At 48.3% G+C, this 23,374-nt stretch overlaps 1 protein-coding gene across 12 annotated transcripts in view; it reads left to right on the forward strand.

Annotated features, from left to right (window-relative positions):
- Positions 1 to 20,016: 20,016 nt before the first annotated feature.
- LOC311133505 (eukaryotic translation initiation factor 4B-like) overlaps positions 20,017 to 23,374 on the forward strand; it is a 28,254-nt gene continuing 24,896 nt past the window's right edge. For 9 of the 12 annotated variants that reach the window (XM_084167001.1, XM_084167008.1, XM_084167012.1 and 6 more), the window contains exon 1: positions 20,019 to 20,065. In XM_084167001.1, the coding sequence (XP_084023127.1) occupies positions 20,053 to 20,065 (13 nt within the window). In that variant the 5' untranslated portion in view covers positions 20,019 to 20,052. Of the gene's footprint in view, positions 20,066 to 23,374 lie in introns of all 12 variants that reach the window. The other 3 variants (XM_084167006.1, XM_084167010.1, XM_084167003.1) reach the window with 1 other exon arrangement.

Consider the following 23,374-nt stretch of genomic DNA (forward strand, 5'->3'; position numbering starts at 1 on the left):
GAAAACTGTAATTCACTTTTTAAAATATGATGTATTATTCATATTACGAAGCACAGGCAATCAAAAGTCACAAAGTCACAAACACCCCTTGTGTGGCAATAGAAGAAATACAAGAGAAGTAACAAAATAAACTAAAAGCCATCATCACACATTATGTATGACATAGTATATGGTTAGTATACTATGGGGCCCCGTGTAGCTCAGTTGGTAGAGCATGGCGCTTGCAACGCCAGGGTTGTGGGTTTGTTTCCCACGGGGGGCCAGTATGAAAATGTATGCACTGGATAAGAGCGTCTGCTAAACTACCTCATCCCCATATTGTTATTTATTTTGCTAATTTTGCACCCCAGTATCTCTATTTGCACATCATCTTTTGCACATCTATCATTCCAGTGTTAATACGAAAGTGTAACTATTTTGCACTATGGCCTGTTTATTGCCTTACCTCCATAACTTACTACATTCGCACACACTGTATATATATTTTCTGTTGTATTTTTGACTTTATGTTTTGTTTACCCCATATGTAACCATATGTAACTCTGTGTTGTTGTTTTTATCACACTGCTTTGCTTTATCTTGGCCAGGTCGCAGTTGTAAATGAGAACTTGTTCTCAACTGGCTTACCTGGTTAAATAAAGGTTAAATAAAAATGATTAAAATGTAGTAACAGAAGAAGACAAAAATGATTAAATGGACATAAATATTGTCCTGAAATTATCTCAATGGACAGAAAGAGGAACACACCCCCAAACACATGAACAAAAGCTTATAGGCTATTGCAAAAGCGTGTCACCCTAAAACCAAGGATGGTGTGGCTTAATAATGAGAGGAGAAATTGGTTAATATTTATCATATCAATCAAATTATATTTATAAAGCCTTTTTTACATCAGCATGTCACGAACGTCGAACGGAGTAGACCAATGCGCAGCGTTAGTTGCAAACATAATTAACTTTATTATCTATAGTGATAATAAAACAACAAAACAATAAACGAAACGTGCAGTCCTACGGTTTAACACAGACACAAACCAAACGGAAACAAGATCCCACAAACACGAATGGAAAACAGACTGTTTAAATATGGTTCCCAATCAGAGACAACCAGCCACAGCTGACACTCGTTGCCTCTGATTGAGAACCACACTGGCCAACATAGAAATAGAACACATAGACCTACAACACAGACCTAGAATACATAGAATCTACACACCCTGGCTCAACATATAGAGTCCCCAGAGCCAGGGTGTGACAGTACCCCCCCCCCCCTCAACATAGACAAACCAGGGGAGGGCTGGGTGGGCATTCCTCCTCGGAGGCGGTTCCGGCTCCGGGCTTGACCACCACCCTTCAATACTCCCCCCGTAGCGCCCCTGGTCCGGTCTGGCCCCGCTGGCTGGAGCTGGACTGGACATCGTAGGAGCGGATTGCTTCAGCTCCGGTGTGGAGCAGCTGACGGGTACCTGACCAGGCACCGGTGACCCAGGCACGGGTTGTGCCGGACTGACGATGCACACCCCTGGCTTGGTGCGTGGAGCAGGAACGGGCCGGACCGGACTGACGACACACATCCCTGGCTTGGTGCGTGGAGCAGGAACGGACCGGACTGACGATGCGCACCCTTGGCTTGGTGCGTGGAGCAGGAACGGGCCGGACCGGGCTGACGATGCGCACCCCTGGTTTGGTGCGTGGAGCAGCAACGGGCCTTACCGGGCTGACGACTCGCACCCCTGGCTTGGTGCGAGCGGCAGGAACAGGCCGGGCCGGGCTGACGACTCGCACCCCTGGCTTGGTGCGAGTGGCAGGAACAGGCCGGGCCGGGCTGGCGACGCGCACCGTAGGCTTGGTGCGAGTGGCAGGAACAGGCCGGGCCGGGCTGGCGACGCGCACCGTAGGCTTGGTGCGAGTGGCAGGAACAGGCCGGGCCGGGCTGGCGACGCGCACCGTAGGCTTGGTGCGAGTGGCAGGAACAGGCCGGGCCGGGCTGGCGACGCGCACCGTAGGCTTGGTGCGAGTGGCAGGAACAGGCCGGGCCGGGCTGGCGACGCGCACCCCTGGCTTGGTGCGAGTGGCAGGAACAGGCCGGGCCGGGCTGGCGACGCGCACCGTAGGCTTGGTGCGGGGAGCAGGTACAGGCCGGGCCGGGCTGGCGACGCGCACCGTAGGCTTGGTGCGAGTAGCAGGAACAGGCCGGGCCGGGCTGGCGACGCGCACCGTAGGCTTGGTGCGAGTGGCAGGAACAGGCCGGGCCGGGCTGGCGACGCGCACCGTAGGCTTGGTGCGAGGGCCAGGAACAGGCCGGGCCGGGCTGTGGAGACGGATAGGAGGCCTGGAGTGAAGAGCGGCCACAACCCGTCCTGGCTGAATGCCTACCTTCACACACTCTGTGTGAGGCATCCGCACAGGACGTACAGGGCTGTGTACCCGTACTGGCATAACAGCACGTGACACTGGCGCAGGATATCCGGGACTGAGGAGAGGCACTGGAGACCACGAGCGCTGAGCCGGCACACTCCGTCCTGGCTGCATGCCCACCTTCGCACGACACGTGCGGGGTGCTCGCACAGGACGTACCGGACTATGCCGGACCACTCGTGGCACAGTACGCAGCTCCGCATACCGCGGAACCTGCCCAGTCCCATGCTGCCATGCCTGAGTACGGGGAGTTGGCTCTGCTCTCCATCCAGGCTCCGCCAACCTGCCTTCTGGCCCCCCAAACCCGGTGGCCTCCTCTCCAAATCTCCCAAATCGCCCTGTGGCAGCCTCCTGCTGCCCAGTCGCCCATGCCGTGTGCCCCCCCCTAAAACATTTTTGGGGTTGCCTCTCGTCCGACCGACGACGACACTGTTTACGCCGTTGCTCCTCTCTACGTCGCGCCTCTACCGTCTCCCTCCATGGACGGCGATCCATCCCGGCCTGGATTTCCTCCCAGGTCCAGGACCCCTGCCCGTCCAAGATCTGCTCCCACGTCCAGGCTGCCTGCTCCTGGACACGCTGCTTGGTCCTGGTATGGTGGGATCTTCTGTCACGAACGTCGAACGGAGTAGACCAATGCGCAGCGTTAGTTGCAAACATAATTAACTTTATTATCTATAGTGATAATAAAACAATAAACGAAACGTGCAGTCCTACGGTTTAACACAGACACAAACCAAACGGAAACAAGATCCCACAACCACGAATGGAAAACAGACTGTTTAAATATGGTTCCCAATCAGAGACAACCAGCCACAGCTGACACTCGTTGCCTCTGATTGAGAACCACACTGGCCAACATAGAAATAGAACACATAGACCTACAACACAGACCTAGAATACATAGAATCTACACACCCTGGCTCAACATATAGAGTCCCCAGAGCCAGGGTGTGACACAGCAGATGTCACAAAGTGCTATACAGAAACCCAAAACAGCAAGCAATGCAGATGTAGAAGCACGGTGGCTAGGAAAAACTCCCTAGAAAGGCAGAAACCTAGGAAGAAACCTAGAGAGGAACCAGGCTCTGTCGCCTTCTGGCTGTGCCGGGTGGAGATTATAACAGGACATGGCCATTAAGGCCAGATTTTTCTCCAAGATGTTCAAATGTTCATAGATGACCAGCAGGGTCAAATAATAATCACAGTGGTCATATTTGTATAACAATATTGTCAACATTTAAACCAACATGTGAGGTAAACAATTAGCAACTAAACATCCATAAAGTCCTTAATTAATCACAACACATACAATAAAATCAGTCATTATAACTTATTGTGAATAGGCTATTGAGCAGAATGCTTTAGGAAGCAATTGATGCTAATGCTCTTATTGAATTTAGGTAGGCTACTCAAATATTATTATTGCTATTATAAACTGGTTACCAACGTAATTAGAGCAGTAAAAATACATGTTTTGTCATAACCGTGGTATTAGGTCTGATATATCACGGCTGTCAGCCAATCAGCATTCAGAGCTTGAACCACCCAGTTTATAATAGGCAATAAATAAGAAAGACCAGAGTGCAATGCATAGTTTATGCCTAGCTCCTTATTATGAAGGCCAGCAGGTTATGTCATCAATATACAGTATCTGCAAACTTGATCTCAAACAGCCTACCACATGGAGAACATAACTGTAGTCAAATAGTTTTTAAGAAGTAAAGGAGAAACGAATGCACTTCTTCAGAATATTGATCTATTTTTGGCAAGGGCTGCAAACAATCACGGATTATAAAGGGAAAACCAGCTGCATGGCTAGCACCGATGCCTCTCTCCCAGACAAGTAAAATACCTTTTATGCTTGCTTCGAGGTAAACAACTTTGATCCTCCTACGTGGGCCCCCGCTGCTCAAGATGACTGTCAGAAGGCGACGGTGAAATGCGGTAGGCGAAGTCAAACGCAGGACACAGAGCTTACTGGAAACATACTTTACTAGAAAGTAATCAGAGACGAAAACCATCTCCATACAAGGAGGAAAACAACCCGCACACTAACACCGCCGAAGACGGATACAATAACACACAACACACAATGCACGACAGAGGGTTAAATAGGGGAAACAATACAACATAATGGGGAACAGGTGTACACAATCAGGACCAAACAAGTCAAACACCGAAACATAGATCGTGGCAGCTAGTACTCCGGGGACGACGAACGCCAAAACCTGCCCAAGCAAGGAGGAGGAGCAGCCTCGGCAGAATCTGTGACAGTACCCCCCCCTTGACGTGCGGCTCCAGCCGTGCGCCGACCCCGGCCTCGGGGACGGCCAGGAGGATGCGGAGCAGGGCGAGTCGGATGACTCCGGTGGAAGTCCCTCAACATGGATGGATCTAGAATGTCCCTCCTGGGGACCCAGCACCGTTCCTCCGGACCGTACCCCTCCCACTCCACGAGATACTGCAGGCCCCCCGTCCGACGTCTCGAATCCAAGATGGAACGGATTGAGTACGCCGGAGCCCCCTCAATGTCCAACGGGGGCGGAGGAGCCTCTCGTACCTCATTCTCCTGGAGTGGACCAGCCACCACCGGCCTGAGGAGAGACACATGGAACGAGGAGTTAATGCGATAATACCTGGGCAGTTGTAACCTATAACATACCTCGTTCAATCTCCTCAGGACTTTAAAGGGCCCCACAAACCGCCGACCCAGCTTCCGGCAGGGCAGGCGAAGGGGCAGGTTTCGGGTCGAGAGTCAGACCCGGTCTCCTGGTGTGTACACCGGAGTCTCACTGCGGTGGCGATCGGCTCTCGCCTTTTGCCGCCTGATGGCACGCTGCAGATGGACATGCGAAGCGTTCCAAGTTTCCTCCGAGTGCCGAAACCACTCGTCCACCGCAGGGGCTTCGGTCTGGCTCTGATGCCAAGGTGCCAGAACCGGCTGATAACCTAACACACACTGGAAAGGCGTCAGGTTAGTGGACGAATGGCGGAGGGAGTTTTGGGCTATCTCTGCCCAGGGAATATATCCCGACCACTCCTCTTGCCGGTCCTGGCAATATGACCTCAGAAACCTACCCACATCCTGGTTAACTCTCTCCACCTAACCATTACTTTCGGGGTGAAAACCTGAGGTAAGGCTAATCGAGACCCCCAGACGTTCCATAAATGCCCTCCAGACTCTAGAGGTGAACTGGGGACCCCGATCAGACACTATATCCTCAGGCACCCCATAGTGCCGGAAGACGTGTGTAAACAGGGCCTCAGCAGTTTGTAGGGCAGTAGGGAGACCTGGCAGGGGAATGAGACGGTAGGCTTTAGAAAACCGATCCACAACGACCAAGATCGTAGTGTTCCCCTGGGAGGGGGGAAGGTCCGTGACAAAATCCACCGATAGGTGAGACCACGGCCGTTGTGGAACGGGTAGGGGTTGTAACTTCCCCCTGGGCAGGTGTCTAGGTGCCTTACACTGGGCGCACACCGAGCAGGAGGAAACATAAACCCTCACGTCCTTGGCTAAGGTTGGCCACCAGTACTTCTCACTAAGGCAGTGCACTGTCCAACCAATACCAGGATGACCAGAGGAGGGTGACGTGTGAGCCCAGTATATCAACCGGTCGCGAACCTCGAGCGGCACGTACCTCCGACCCTCTGGACACTGTGGAGGAGTAGGGTCGGAATGTAACGCCCGCTCGATTTCCGCATCCACCTCCCACACCACCGGCGCCACTAAACAAGACTCCGGGAGTATGGGAGTGGGCTCAATGGACCTCTCCTCTGTGTCATATAGTCGGGACAGGGCGTCTGCCTTAGCGTTCTGGGTCCCTGGTATATAGGTGAGCTTAAATACAAAGCGGGAAAGAAACATTGACCACCTTGCCTGGCGAGGATTCAGCCTCCTCGCTGCCCGCATGTACTCCAGGTTACGATGGTCAGTCAGAATGAGAAAAGGGTGTTTAGCCCCCTCAAGCCAATGTCTCCACACCCTCAGGGCTTGAACCACAGCCAGCAGCTCCCTATCCCCCACGTCATAATTGCGCTCCGCCGGACTGAGCTTCTTAGAATAGAAAGCACAGGGGCGGAGTTTAGGTGGCGTACCCGAGCGCTGAGACAGCACAGCGCCGATCCCAGCCTCGGAAGCGTCCACCTCCACCTGGAATGCCAAAGAGGGATCCGGATGCGCCAGCACCGGAGCCGAGGTAAACAGGTCCTTCAGACGTTTAAACGCCCTGTCCGCCTCAGCTGACCACTGCAGGCGCACCGGACCCCCCTTTAGCAGAGAGGTAATGGGAGCCGCTACCTGTCCAAAGCCCCGGATAAACCTCCGGTAGTAATTGGCAAAACCCAAGAAGCGCTGCACCTCTTTTACCGTGGTGGGAGTCTGCCAATTACGCACGGCAGAAACGCGGTCAATCTCCATCTCTACCCCTGACGCGGACAACCGATGTCCCAGGAAGGAGATGGACTCCTGGAAGAACAGACGTTTCTCCGCCTTCGCATACAGGTCATGCTCCAACAGTCTACCAAGCACTCGACGCACCAGGGACACATGCTCGGCTCGTGTAGCGGAATATATTAGAATGTCATCAATATATACCACAACACCCTGTCCATGCAAGTCCCGGAAAATCTCGTCCACAAATGATTGGAAGACTGAAGGAGCATTCATTAACCCATATGGCATGACGAGGTACTCATAGTGATTCGAGGTGGTACTGAATGCTGTCTTCCACTCATCTCCCTCCCTAATGCGCACCAGGTTGTACGCGCTCCTGAGATCCAATTTTGTGAAGAATCGCGCCCCGTGTAATGACTCCGTCATACTAGCAATCAGAGGGAGCGGATAGCTGTATTTGATGGTGATCTGATTTAGACCACGGTAATCAATACACGGGCGTAAACCCCCATCCTTCTTCTTCACAAAAAAGAAACTCAAGGAAGCAGGGGAAGTAGACGGCCGTATGTAACCCTGTCTCAAAGACTCGGTGACGTAGGTTTCCATAGCGGCCGTCTCCTCCTGAGACAGAGGGTACACGTGGCTACGTGGAAGCGCAGCGCCTACCTGGAGGTCTATCGCACAATCCCCCTGTCTATGAGGTGGTCATTGAGTCCCCTTCTTCTTACTGAAGGTGAGAGCCAAATCGGCATACTCAGGTGGAATGTGCAAGGTGGGAACTTGGTTCGGGCTTTCCACCGTCGTTGCCCCTATGGAAACACCTACACACCACCCAGTACACTGATCAGACCATCCCTGGAGAGCTCTCTGCTGCCATGAAATGCTGGGGTCATGAGCTGTTAACCAGGGAAGCCCCAACACCACAGGAAACGCAGGAGAATCAATCAAATACAAACGTACTATCTCCTCATGACCCTCCTGCGTTTTCATCCGGAGAGGCGCCGTGACCTCCCTAATCAACCCAGACCCCAACGGTCGGCTATCTAGGGCATGAATGGGGAAGGGCACATCAACAGGTACAATAGGAATCTCTAACTTATAGGTAAACTGGCGATCAATGAAATTCCCAGCTGCGCCTGAATCTACTAGCGCCTTATGCTGGGAGTGAGGAGAAACCTCGGGAAACACCACTTTAATACACATATGATCAGCAGAGAGCTCTGGGTGAGTTGGGTGCCTACTCACCTGGAATGACTCATCAGTGCGTCGCCCACTGCCTCGATTCCTAGGAGACCCTCCCCAGCACCGACCAGCAGTGTGTCCTCTGCGGCCACAGCTGGTGCAGGGGACGGCCTCCCTCCTGGTCTCCCTAGCACCAGCACCCCCGAGCTCCATAGGGGTCGGCTCGGAAGTGCTGGGGGATGGAATGGACGGCCCCGAATCCGGACGTCCGCGGTTAGCCAACAGGGTATCCAGGCGAATCGACATGTCCACCAGTTGGTCAAAGCTGAGGTTGGTGTCCCTGCAGGCTAATTCCCGATGCACGTCCTCCCGCAGGCTGCATCTGTAGTGGTCGATGAGGGCCCTCTCATTCCATCCCGTGTTGGCTGCTAGCGTACTCCTGCGCGCTCCTCCTCCCCTGTCTAAGGTGGAATAGACGCTCACCCGCCGCTTTACCCTCTGGGGAATAATCGAATACTGCCCGGAAGCGGCGGGTGAACTCCGCATAGCTGACCGTAGCGGCGTCTATCCCACCCCATTCGGCGTTGGCCCATTCCAGCGCCTTGCCGGACAGACAGGAGATGAGGGCGGACACGCTCTCGTATCCCGAGGGCGCCGGGTGAATAGTTGCTAGGTAGAGTTCAACCTGGAGTAAAAAACCCTGACACCCGGCCGCGGTGCCATCATAAGCCCTCGGGAGCGAGAGCCGAATCCCACTGGACTCCGGAGATGGACCGATGGGTATGGCTGATGGTGGTGGTATCGTAGGATGAGGTGTGGGCAAACCTCCACTCTCCCATCGCCTCAAGGTGTCCATCACCCCTTGGATGGTGGTGCCCAGGTGCTGGATCACGGCCTCTTGTTGGGCTACACGCTCCTCCAGTGCTCCCCTGAGCGCGGACGATCCTGCTGACTCCATCTGTGGTGTGTTATTCTGTCAGAAGGCGAAGGTGAAATGCGGTAGGCGAAGTCAAACGCAGGACAGAGAGCTTACTGGAAACGTACTTTACTAGAAAGTAATCAGAGACGAAAACCATCTCCATACAAGGAGGAAAACAACCCGCACACTAACACCGCCGAAGACGGATACAATAACACACAACACACAATGCACGACAGAGGGTTAAATAGGGGAAACAATACAACATAATGGGGAACAGGTGTACACAATCAGGACCAAACAAGTCAAACACCGAAACATAGATTGGTGGCAGCTAGTACTCCGGGGACGACGAACGCCAAAACCTGCCCGAGCAAGGAGGAGGAGCAGCCTCGGCTGATTCCGTGACAATGACTGAGTGCTCTCGATCTCTGTGGCCAACGTGAGCAAGACTTTTAAGCGTGTGAATACTCGCAAAAGCAGACCAGCTGGCTGGAGTTATTATGGACATATTCAACCTCTCCCTGTCCTAGTCTGTAATCCCCACATGCTTCAAGATGTCCACCATTGTTCCTGTACCCTGGCAAACAAAGGTAACCTGCCTAAATGACTATCGCCCTGTGGCACTCACTTCTGTCATCATGAAGTGCTTTGAGAGGCTGGTCAAGGACCACATCAGCGCCACCTTACCTGACACCCTGGACCCACTACAATTTGCATACCGCCCCAAAAGATCAACGGACAACGCAATCACTGGCGGGTAGGAGCATTGGGCCAGTAACCGAAAAGGTTGCTGGATCGTATCCCAGAGCTGACAAGGTAAAAAATATGTTGTTCTGCCCCTGAGCAAGGCAGTTAACACACTGTTCCCTGGGCGCCGAGAACATGGATGTCGATTAAGACAGCCCTCTCTGAATCAGAGGGGTTGGGTTAAATGCGGAAGACTCATTTCAGTTGAATGCATTCAGTTGTACAACTGACTAGGTATCCCCCTTTCCCATTGCACTGCACCCAACCAGAAACCATGGATTACAGGAAACATCCGCACTGAGCTAAAGGGTAGAGCTGCCGCTTTCAAGGAGCGGGACTCTAACCCGGACGCTTATAAGAAATCCCACTATGCCCTCCGACGAACCATCAAACAGGCAAAGAGTCAATACAGGACTAAGATTGAATCGTACTACACCGGCTCTGACGCTCGTCGGATGTGGCAGGGCTTGAAAACTATTACAGACTACAAAGGGAAGCACAGCCGCGAGCTTCCCAGTGACACAAGCCTACCAGACGAGCTAAACCACTTCTATGCTCGCTTCGAGGCAAGCAACACTGAAGCATGCATGAGAGCACCAGCTGTTCCGGATGACTATGTGATCACGCTCTCCATAGCCGATGTGAGTAAGACTTTTAAGCAGGTCAACATTCACAAGGCCGCAGGGCCAGACGGATTACAAGGACGTGTACTCCGAGCATGTGCTGACCAACTGGCGAGTGTCTTCACTGACATTTTCAACATGTCCCTGACTGAGTCTGTAATACCAACATGTTTCAAGCAGACCACCATAGTCCCCGTGCCCAAGGACACTAAGATAACCTGCCTAAATAACTACCGACCCGTAGCACTGACGTCTGTAGCCATGAAGTGCTTTGAAAGGCTGGTCATGGCTCACATCAACACCATTATCCCAGAAACCCTAGACCCACTCCAATTTGCATACCGCCCCAACAGATCCACAGATCTCAATTGCACTCCACACTGCCCTTTCCCACCTGGACAAGAGGAACACCTACATGAGAATGCTATTCATTGACTACAGCTCAGCATTCAACACCATAGTGCCCTCAAAGCTCATCACTAAGCTAAGGATCCTGGGACTAAACACCTCCCTCTGCAACTGGATCCTGGACTTCCTGACGGGCCGCCCCCAGGTGGTAAGGGTAGGTAACAACACATCTGCCACACTGATCCTCAACACGGGGGCCCCTCAGGGGTGCGTGCTCAGTCCCCTCCTGTACTCCCTGTTCACCCATGACTGCATGGCCAGGCACGACTCCAACACCATCATTAAGTTTGCCGACGACACAACAGTGGTAGGCCTGATCACCGACAACGATGAGACAGCCTATAGGGAGGAGGTCAGAGACCTGGCCGTGTGGTGCCAGAATAACAACCTCTCCCTCAACGTGACCAAGACAAAGGAGATGATTGTGGACTACAGGAGAAAAAAAAGAGGACTGAGCACGCCCCCATTCTCATCGACGGGGCTGTAGTGGAACAGGTTGAGAGCTTTAAGTTCCTTGGTGTCCACATCACCAACAAACTATCATGGTCCAAACACACCAAGACAGTCGTGAAGAGGGCACGACAAAGCCTATTCCCCCTCAGGAGACTGAAAAGATTCGGCATGGGTCCTCAGATCCTCAAAAAATTATACAGCTGCACCATCGAGAGCATCCTGACTGGTTGCATCACCGCCTGGTATGGCAACTGCTTGGCCTCCGACCACAAGGCACTACAGAGGGTAGTGCGTACGGCCCAGTACATCACTGGGGCCAAGCTTCCTGCCATCCAGGACTTCTATACCAGGCGGTGTCAGAGGAAGGCCCTCAAAATTGTCAAAGACTCCAGCCACCCTAGTCATAGACTGTTCTCTCTGCTACCGCACGGCAAGCGGTACCGGAGTGCCAAGTCTAGGTCCAAAAGACTTCTCAACAGCTTCTACCCCAAAGCCATAAGACTCCAGAACAGCTAATCATGGCTACCCGGACTATTTGCACTGCCCCCCCACCCCATCTTTTTACGCTGCTGCTACTCTGTTAATTATTTATGCATAGTCACTTTAACTCTACCCACATGTACATATTACTTCAACTACCTCAACTAGCCGGTGCCCCCGCACATTGACTCTGCACCGGTACCCCCCTGTATATATAGCCTCCCTACTGTTATTTTATTTTACTTCTGATCTTTTTTCTCAACACTTTTTTTGTTGTTGTTTTATTTAAACATTTTATTAAAAATAAATGCAATCAATCAATCAATCAATTTTATTTTATATAGCCCTTCTTACATCAGCTAATATCTCGAAGTGCTGTACAGAAACCCAGCCTAAAACCCCAAACAGCTAGTAATGCAGGTGTAGAAGCACGGTGGCTAGGAAAAACTCCCTAGAAAGGCAAAACCTAGGAAGAAACCTAGAGAGGAACCAGGCTATGAGGGGTGGCCAGTCCTCTTCTGGCTGTGCCGGGTGGAGATTATAACAGAACCATGCCAAGATGTTCAAAAATGTTCATAAGTGACAAGCATGGTCAAATAATAATCAGGAATAAATCTCAGTTGGCTTTTCATAGCCGATCATTAAGAGTTGAAAACAGCAGGTCTGGGACAGGTAGGGGTTCCATAACCGCAGGCAGAACAGTTGAAACTGGAATAGCAGCAAGGCCAGGCGGACTGGGGACAGCAAGGAGTCACCACGGCCGGTAGTCCCGGCGTATGGTCCTAGGGCTCAGGTCTCTCAGTTGGCTTTTCATAGCCGATCATTAAGAGTTGAAAACAGCAGGTCTGGGACAGGTAGGGGTTTCGTAGCCGCAGGCAGAACAGTTGAAACTGGAATAGCAGCAAGGCCAGGCGGACTGGGGACAGCAAGGTGTCATCATGCCCGGTAGTCCTGACGTATGGTCCTAGGGCTCAGGTTCTCAGAGAGAAAGAGAGAACGAGAGAATTAGAGAGAGCATACTTAAATTCACACAGGACACTGGATAAGACAGGAGAAGTACTCCAGGTATAACCAACTAACCCCAGCCCCCCGACACATAAACTACTGCAGCATAAATACTGGAGGCTGAGACAGGAGCGGTCCGGAGACACTGTGGCCCCATCCGAAGAAACCCCCGGACAGGGCCAAACAGGAAGGATATAACCCCACCCACTCCGCCAAAGCACAGCCCCCGCACCACTAGAGGGATATCCCCAACCACCAACTTACAATCCTGAGACAAGGCCGAGTATAGCCCACAGAGGTCTCCACCACAGCACAAACCAAGGGGGGGGCGCCAACCCAGACAGGAAGATCACGTCAGTAACTCAACCCACTCAAGTGACGCACCCCTCCCAGGGACGGCATGAAAGAGCACCAGCAAGCCAGTGACTCAGCCCCTGCAACAGGGTTAGAGGCAGAGAACCCCAGTGGAGAGGGGAACCGGCCTGGCAGAGACAGCAAGGGCTGTTCGTTGCTCCAGCCTTTCCGTTCACCTTCACACTCCTGGGCCAGACTACACTCAATCATATGACCTACTGAAGAGATAAGTCTTCAGTAAAGACTTAAAGGTTGAGACCGAGTCTGCGTCTCTCACATGGGTAGGCAGACTGTTCCATAAAAATGGAGATCTATAGGAGAAAGCCCTGCCTCCCGCTGTTTGCTTAGAAATTCTAGGGACAATTAGGAGGCCTGCGTCTTGTGACCGTAGCGTACGTATTGGTATGTACGGCAGGACCAACTCGGAAAGATAGGTAGGAGCAAGCCCATGTAACGCTTTATAGGTTAACAGTAAAACCTTGAAATCAGCCCTTGCCTTAACAGGAAGCCAGTGTAGGGAAGCTAGCACTGGAGTAATATGATCAAATTTCTTGGTTCTAGTCAGGATTCTAGCAGCCGTATTTAGCACTAACTGAAGTTTATTTAGTGCTTTATCCGGGTAGCCGGAAAATAGAGCATTGCAGTAGTCTAACCTAGAAGTAACAAATGCATGGATTAATTTTTCTGCATCATTTTTGGACAGAAAATTTCTGATTTTTGCAATGTTACGTAGATGGAAAAAAGCTGTCCTTGAAACAGTCTTGATATGTTCGTCAAAAGAGAGATCAGGGTCAAGAGTAACGCCTAGGTCCTTCACAGTTTTATTTGAGACGACTTTACAACCATCAAGATTAATTGTCAGATTTAACAGAAGATCTCTTTGTTTCTTGGGACCTAGAACAAGCATCTCTGTTTTGTCCGAGTTTAAAAGTAAAAAGTTTTCAGCCATCCACTTCCTTATGTCTGAAACACAGGCTTCTAGCGAGGGCAATTTTGGGGCTTCACCATGCTTCATTGAAATGTACAGCTGTGTGTCATCCGCATAGCAGTGAAAGTTAACATTATGTTTTCGAATAACATCCCCAAGAGGTAAAATATATAGTGAAAACAATAGTGGTCCTAAAACGGAACCTTGAGGAACACCGAAATGTACAGTTGATTTGTCGGAGGACAGACCATTCACAGAGACAAACTGATATCTTTCCGACAGGTAGGATCTAAACCAGGCCAGAACTTGTCCGTGTAGACCAATTTGGGTTTCCAGTCTCTCCAAAAGAATGTGGTGATCGATGGTGTCAAAGGCAGCACTAAGGTCTAGTAGCACGAGGACAGATGCAGAGCCTCGGTCTGACGCCATTAAAAGGTCATTTACCACCTTCACAAGTGCAGTCTCAGTGCTATGATGGGGTCTAAAACCAGACTGAAGCATTTCGTATACATTGTTTGTCTTCAGAAAGGCAGTGAGTTGCTGCGCAACAGCTTTTTCTAAAATTTTTGAGAGGAATGGAAGATTCGATATAGGCCGATAGTTTTTTATATTTTCCGGGTCAAGGTTTGGCTTTTTCAAGAGAGGCTTTATCACTGCCACTTTTAGTGAGTTTGGTACACATCCGGTGGATAGAGAGCTGTTTATTATGTTCAACATAGGAGGGCCAAGCACAGGAAGCAGCTCCTTCAGCAGTTTAGTAGGAATAGGATCCAGTATGCAGCTTGAAGGTTTAGAGGCCATGATTATTTTCATCATTGTGTCAAGAGATATAGTACTAAAACACTTAAGTGTCTCTCCCGATCCCAGGCCCTCGCAGAGCTGTGCAGATCCAGGACAGCTAAGCCCTGGAGGAATACGCAGATTCAAAGAGGAGTCCGTAATTTGCTTTCTAATGGTCATGATCTTTTCCTCAAAGAAGTTCATGAATTTATCACTGCTGAAGTGAAAGCCATCCTCTCTTGGGGAATGCTGCTTTTTAGTTAGCTTTGCAACAGTATCAAAAAGAAATTTTGGATTGTTCTTATTTTCCTCGATTAAGTTGGAAAAGTAGGATGATCGAGCAGCAGTGAGGGCTCTTCGGTACTGCACGGTACTGTCTTTCCAAGCTAGTCGGAAGACTTCCAGTTTGGTGTGGCGCCATTTCCGTTCCAATTTCCTGGAAGCTTGCTTCAAAGCTCGGGTATTTTCTGTATACCAGGGAGCTAGTTTCTTATGACAAATGTTTTTCGTTTTTAGGGGTGCAACTGCATCTAGGGTATTGCGCAAGGTTAAATTGAGTTCCTCAGTTAAGTGGTTAACTGATTTTTGTCCTCTGACGTCCTTGGGTAGGCAGAAGGAGTCTGGAAGGGCATCAATGAATTTTTGTGTTGTCTGAGAATTTATAGCACGACTTTTGATGCTCCTTGGTTGGGGTCTGAGCAGATTATTTGTTGCGATTGCAAACGTAATAAAATGGTGGTCCGATAGTCCAGGATTTTGTGGAAAAACATTAAGATCTACAACATTTATTCCATGGGACAAAACTAGGTCCAGAGTATGACTGTGGCAGTGAGTAGGTCCAGAGACATGTTGGACAAAACCCACTGAGTCGATAATGGCTCCGAAAGACTTTTGGAGTGGGTCTGTGGACTTCTCCATGTGAATATTAAAATCACCAAAAATTAGAATATGATCTGCTATGACTACAAGGTCTGATAGGAATTCAGGAAACTCAGAGAGGAACGCTGTATATGGCCCAGGAGGCCTGTAAACAGTAGCTATAAAAAGTGATTGAGTAGGCTGCATAGATTTCATGACTAGAAGCTCAAAAGATGAAAACGCCATTTTTTTTTTTGTAAATTGAAATTTGCTATCGTAAATGTTAGCAACACCTCCGCCTTTGCGGGATGCACGGGGAATATGGTCACTAGTGTAACCAGGAGGTGAGGCCTCATTTAACACAGCAAATTCATCAGGCTTAAGCCATGTTTCAGTCAGGCCAATCACATCAAGATTATGATCAGTGATTAGTTCATTGACTATGACTGCCTTTGAAGTGAGGGATCTAACATTAAGTAACCCTATTTTGAGATGTGAGGTATCACGATCTCTTTCAATAATGGCAGGAATGGAGGAGGTCTTTATCCTAATAAGATTGCTAGGGTGAACACCGCCATGTTTAGTTTTGCCCAACCTAGATCGAGGCACAGACACAGTCTCAATGGGTATGGCTGAGCTGACTACACTGACTGTGCTATTGGCAGACTCCACTAAGCTGGCAGGTTGGCTAACAGCCTGCTGCCTGGCCTGCACCCTATTTCACTGTGGGGCTAGAGGAGTTAGAGCCCTATCTATGTTGGTAGATAAGAGGAGAGCACCCCTCCAGCTAGGATGGAGTCCGTCACTCCTCAGCAGGTCAGGCTTGGTCCTGTTTGTGGGTGAGTCCCAGAAAGAGGGCCAATTATCCACAAATGTTATCTTTTGGGAGGGGCAGAAAACAGTTTTCAACCAGCGATTAAGTGCTGAGACTCTGCTGTAGAGCTCGTCACTTCCCCTAACTGGGAGGGGGCCAGAGACAATTACTCGATGCCGACACATCTTTCTAGCTGATTTACACGCTGAAGCTATGTTGCACTTGGTGACCTCTGACTGTTTCATCCTAACATCGTTGGTGCCGACGTGGATAACAATATCTCTATACTCTCTACACTCGCCAGTTTTAGCTTTAGCCAGCACCATCTTTAGATTAGCCTTAACGTCGGTAGCCCTGCCCCCTGGTAAACAGTGTATGATCGCTGGGTGATTCGTTTTAAGTCTAATACTGCGGGTAATGGAGTCGCCAATGACTAGGGTTTTCAATTTGTCAGAGCTAATGGTGGGAGCCTTCGGAGTCTCAGACCCCGTAACGGGAGGAGTAGAGACTAGAGAAGACTCAGACTCAGACTCCGACTCGCTACATAATGGGGAAAACCGGTTGAAGGTTTCTGTCGGCTGAATGAGCGACACCGGTTGAGCATTCCAACAGTATTTCCCTCCAGAAGCCATGAGAAAGTTGTCCGGCTGCGGGGACTGTGCGGGGGGATTTATACTGACGTTACTGTCTGTACTTACTGGTGGCACAGACGCTGTTTCTTCCTTTCCTACACTGATATTACCCTTGCCTAACGATTGCGTCTGAAGCTGGGCTTGTAGCACAGCTATTCTCGCCGTAAGGCGAGAATTCTCCTGTATATTATGAGTACAGCGACTGCAATTAGAAGACATCATGTTAATGTTACTACTTAGCTTCGGCTGTTGAAGATGTTGATGAACCATGTCCAGATAAAGCGTCCGGAGTGAAAAAGTTGAATAAGGGAAAAAAGTTGCGATGGAAAAAAGGAAAATAACGTAAAGTTGGCAGCTAAAACGCACAGGAAAATGACTCTTCTGTCTCGGGATAAACGTCCGGGGTGAAAAAGTTTAACGAAAAAAGATGAGTGAGGACAAAACTAAAAAGTTGGTAAATTTGTTGAACACAGAGATTGATTAAACGTTTATTAAAAGTAAAACGTGAATAGTTTGGCAGGTAGCCAAGTAGCAACAAACAGCACAGCAGTACGGAGACAATGCGGAAGCGAGACGGAAGTCACGTTGGTTAAGGGCTGTAAGTAAGCATTTCACTGTAATGTCTGCACCTGTTGTATTCGGCGCATGTGGCCAATAACATTTTATTTTATTTTATTTTATTTTATCTCACCTGGACAAGAGGAATACATTTGTGAGGATGCTGTTCATTAACTGCAGATCAGCTTTCAACACTATAGTCCCGTCCAACCTCTTCATTAAGCTCAGGGTTCTGGGGGCTGCAGTGGAGATTGTCAAAAGCTTCAAGTTCCTCAGCGTGCACATCACAAAGGACCTGACATGGACCAATCACACCGACACCGTGGAAAGCGCAACAGCCCATCTTCAAGAAAGCGCAACAGCCCCTCAGATCCTCAAGAACTTCAATAGATGCAACATTGAGAGTTTCTTGTCTGGCTGCATCACCGCCTGGTATGACACGCGGTATCTGTGGAAGGCCTAGACGATCGTCAAGGACTCCAGTCAGCCGAGCCACGGACTATTCACTCCGTTACCATCTGGCAAACGGTATCGGAGCGTCAGGTCTACCACCAGGCCATCAGACTGTTGAACAGCTAACCCTAGCTGTCTACCTGCTCAGACCTGCACCTTAGAGAATATTTGGGTAAGACTTTCTATGAACCTCATATGCATAATGCATTATACAGCATTATAGATGTACTCATAATGCACTATGATAGAGTAATAATTCAGTATACGTTTAGTTATAGACACATAAAGACTCATATAGACTCATAATTCATTATACCAATACTGCTGATGCATTATAAGTATAATCATAATCACTTATAATGTACAGCAACATAGTGCTTCATAATTGCTGGTCACTTTTTCCTCAAGGATCATACAGCATTATAATGACCATCAGTGTGATGCATTTCTAACCTTTTTGTCAATGAGCAGCACATCCTTATTACTGCATCCTAATATTTGTTTTGGTGTGTTATAGCATACTTATAAGCCACTATAAAGTAATCTTATTTGATTGCTTTAGGTAAGGTGATGAAAGGCAGACAGCTATACTCTGACGATGAGGTATATGCTGATGTTGAGGCCAAGCTCACCCACCATTGCACCTTGTATCAAATGCTTGGCTGGACCTCACTTTACATGCATAGACAGTTACATTGTTACGTGTTCATCTACAAAACCCTTCTGGGTAAACGACCTCTCTAGCTCTGTAGCCTGCTCTCCTTCACCAGTAGCAGTTACCAGACACGGTCTACTAGGTGGTTGGTAAAGCCTCAGAGCCGTTACCGAGCAAGGCAAGACTGCCTTTTCCTATTGTGCACTAGAGGCATGGAACAGTCTGTAAAATGTGCTTCCTAGATTAACTAATGCCCCTTAGTGAGTTTAAAACTTTGGCCCAAAACTCTGTTCAGGAGGAGTGTAAATGTTTCCTGTAGGCCGGATCAGCTCTTGATGACGTGTTGTTGTGCTGTTTCTAATGTATGTATTAAATGTTGCAATGTATTGCCTATTGCTGCCTTCTTGGCCAGGTCTCCCATGCAAAAGAGACTTGTGTCTCAATGTTTTCTTTCCTGGTTAAATAAAGGTTAAATAAGCTGTTACTATACAATTCTAAAGTTGTCATTGTATGTTTTCATGAAATGTCAGGACTTTTTGGAGTGTAAAAATGTTTGACCATTAAAAATGCTATTTTCCCTAATGCCTAACCTAACCCTAATACTAACCCTAACCTTAACACTTAATTTAAACCTTCACCCTAACCCAACCCCAACCCTAACCTTAACCTCAAAAACCCTAACCCTAAACCTAAACCTAAACCTAATCCTAACCCTAAACCTAACCTTAACCCTAGCCCTAACATTAACCTTAACACCAAAACTCTAAATCTAACCCTAAGCTTAAAATGGCATTTGAACAAATTCAGGACCTGAAAAAAGTCCTTACTTTTCAAAAAAAAACTTGTCTTCCTACCTTTTCAGGACATTCAGGTTAAATGTTAGGACTTTGGGGTCCTGATAATGTAGGAAAAGAAACACACACACACACACACACACACACACACACACACACACACACACACACACACACACACACACACACACACACAGTCATCACTGCTGTTCTATTTATATACTATATATACTATTTAATTTAACTGCGACACCAAGACACTATCCACTTTATATACAATCATACTTGACACAGCACATTCGTAATTTATACTGTAACTAGCTATATCCTATTGTGTACACATACGTTTTACTACTATGCATAATACTTTCTTCTACTACTTGTTTTTTATATACAAAAGGTATTCAAATCTATTTGAGATGCCTGAAATTGGTCTCTAGATAAACACCATAACAGAATATTATTCATAGAAAATAGTAGACTGCAAGGGCAAGGCTGGGGGGATTTGAGGCTCGCGACCAGATGCGCGTTCTCGATTATAAACCTCTGACGCCTTCATCCGGGAATCTGGTACGAACTCGCTCTCCAACATGGCGGCGCCAGGTGAGGTTTATGTGGGTGAACGAGCTAGGTCGGTTGGGCGATTTCAGAGGGTATTAGCTCGACACAATTGAGCAAATATCGTTTGACGAGTGTCTACAGCTTATCGTTTCAATCTGTGTCGGTGTCCTATGTGTATATTTTAATCAAATGACTGTTTCTCAGGGATAAAGACGCCGCTGCCGGGGAAGTGATCTAGCTAGCTAGCTAACGTCGTTAGCTACGCGAGGCAGCGATTTGCTCAGAGTTGAATAATTTATTCCCGGTGTTTTTCATTGTGTGATATGTGACGGGTATTACGTTGACATTAGAGTGTGTCTTTGGCTTGTATCCGACATTAAGTAGGTCGTGATGTAATGTTATTCATAAACAACTGACACATTGTGTCTAGGTAGTCGACGGTGGCGTTAAGACAAGCAAGCACATTTCTTAGAGGAGGGTCTGGTTCAGTGGCATGGGGTTCACAAGGAATTCCCCACGTGCGGATTTTGGTAACTGATGGGTGAAGCGGGACAGTTGCCGGACACGTCCTATCACTGGCCTCCCCTCAAATTTTTGCCGGCTGGCATATTTGATTATGTCTGCCACATGCCGCTAGCATAGGCCTTAAACTCAAGCAGAGTCTTCCCGGTCAGCAGTCCTTTGCTGACTAAGCCAGTGGGTGTAATGACAATGGCTAGCTAAGCTAGCTAGCTCGTTAGCTTACTAACATTTACATTTTAGTCATTTAGCAGACGCTCTTATCCAGAGCGACTTACAGTTAGTGAGTGCATACATTTTCATACTGGCCCCCCGTGGGAAACGAACACACAACCCTGGCGTTGCAAGCGCCATGCTCTTCCAACTGAGCTACACGGGGCAACACACCGGTAGTAGCTAGCTAGGTACCATCCAGTTTTTGCTAACTTAGTTAGCTAGCTTTGGCAATATGGCTACATTGGCAAAATGGCTGTAGCTAGCTACTTTGGCAGAATGACTCACTGGCTATATCCTCAGTTTGGTTTCACATAATTCATAATGATTCACCATGTGAAAGGCACTACTTTGCACCTAGGCCTATATGCTGTTTTCTAGGATAATTAAATACAGTGTGCATTTATGGTATTGTTGTCAGTCACTGCACGAGTACTATTACCCATTCATTGTAAACAGTGTGTGTGACCCACTGACAAGATACCAATTGTAAACAGGCTGTGTGTGTGAAAAGAATGTCCTGACAGCTGGGATTTTCACAATGAAGCTGCCAGCCCTCTTTGTTTTTCCCAGTCTGCTTCAAACCAAAACAAACCGACCAAACCTGCTCCACCAGAAGAGTTGGGTCCCATTAAAACCCCTGAAACCAGTAGTCAGTCATTATTGGGCTCCCGAGTGGCGCAGTGGTCTAAGGCACTGCATCTCAGTGCTTGAGGCGTCACTACAGACCCCCTGGTTCGATTCCAGGCTGTATCACAACCGGCCGTGATTGGGAGTCCCATAGGGCGTTGCACAATTGGCCCAGCGTCATCCGGGTTTGGCCGGTGTAGGCAGTCATTGTATGTAAATAAGAATTTGTTCTTAACTGACTTGCCTAGTTAAATAAAGGTAAAATACAAAAATAGTCATAACTCATTTTGATGTCTCACACACACCTAAAGTGGTGTTGCCCTTGAGGAAACAACCAAACTCTCTGTTGCTGCAAATAGGATAAACTGTATAAAAGCACTTATATTGGCGGTTAATATGCAGCGAGAGACCACTCCCTGTTTTAGAACCAGGTTGGCATTCATTGAGATGAGTAATGTACTGGAGGCAGCTCTGCAGGATAATCACTAGCTGCCACAGTCATAAAATCTGATTTTTAAACCTTAACCACACCGCTGACCTTATGCCTAACCCCAACTTTAAATGATGACCAAAAAGCACATTTTGCTTTCATGAATTTATACAATATGTAGCCAGTTTTGACTTTGCCGCTGGCCCATCTAGTGTAAATCTCTCTGCTCTGCCTCAGTACAAGATTCATCCCAGTAAACGTCACCCTGCCTTTTAAAATGGGTCAGTGGGGCCAAGGCTCATCTGTCTGGCTTTGGCCCCACACAAACTATGAAGACCTATTAGACAGACACACACTGTTTCATTATCATGGTCTGCACATCACTGCTCTGTTATCTGACATGCTGTTGGACTGGAGCACTCCACAACAGTGAAAATGTACTATTTGTTCACATGCAGCTGTTGGCATAAAGGGCAGTTTGAGCCCTTTTCTAAACCAATGAGCTTATTTTGCTTTCGTCCGAGAATGTCAATGGCAGTTTGTCAGGCATTTCCACTAGCTCCATATGGACACTTTCTTTGGTTTACGACGCAAGTGCAGGGCTGCCTGGAGGTAGAAGGCTGCCAACAGGACCTACTGGTCCCAAGAGAGAGCATAGCAACACAATCAGCATTTTTCATGGTGCGGTTGGCAGTGGCGGTCAGACAGACGATTTTGGGATGTCTCGCAGATTATTTGAAAACAGTCAAATAAAATTGTATTTGTCACATGCGCCGAATACAACAGTGTGACCTTACTGTGAAATGCTTACTTACAAGCCCTTAACCAACAATGCAGTTTTAAGATAATAAGAGTTAGGAAAATATTTACTAAATAAACTAAAGTAAATATAAATTTAAGAAATTAACAAAATAACAATAACGAGGCTATATACAGGGTATACCGGTACCGAGTCAATGTGTGGGGGTACAGGTTAGTCAAGGTAATTTGTAGACATAGGTAGGGGTAAAGTGACTATGCATAGATAATAAACAGCAAGTAGCAGCAGTGTAAAAACAAAAGGGGGGCGTTGTCAATGCAAATAGTCCGGGTGTCCATTTGATTAATTGTTCAGCAGTCTTATGGCTTGCGGGTAGAAGCTGTTAAGGAGCCTTTAGGAACAAGACTTTATGCTTTGGATGCGTTAGCCTACCTACTGTATTAAAATCACCTATTTGTTGCATTATTCACACTCAGAATTCGCTGCTTCAAGTTCAGTAGCCTTCCTCTCCTAGTTAGGTGTGCAAGATCAAGTGCGTCTGTATATGTGTGGTCTCAATTAAATAGTAGGCTGCCAGTGCATGGGCGGAGAATCACGTGGCAGTTATCTTTCCAAGGACGTTTTATTAAATATGATTTGACTGCAGTTTACTACAGTGTCTGTAATAATGATAATGGAAATAAGTGAAGGGCACTCAACCGACATGAGTCGAGGTGCAAGCAAACAAATAGAGCATTGAAAAGGAAAAGGCGCGACACGGTCATAGGCTAAAATAGTGAGCGAGCATTATGCCTTTTCA

This window comes from Coregonus lavaretus (genome assembly GCF_964263955.1).
Source record: "Coregonus lavaretus genome assembly, chromosome: 8".
NCBI classification, from domain to species: domain Eukaryota; kingdom Metazoa; phylum Chordata; class Actinopteri; order Salmoniformes; family Salmonidae; genus Coregonus; species Coregonus lavaretus.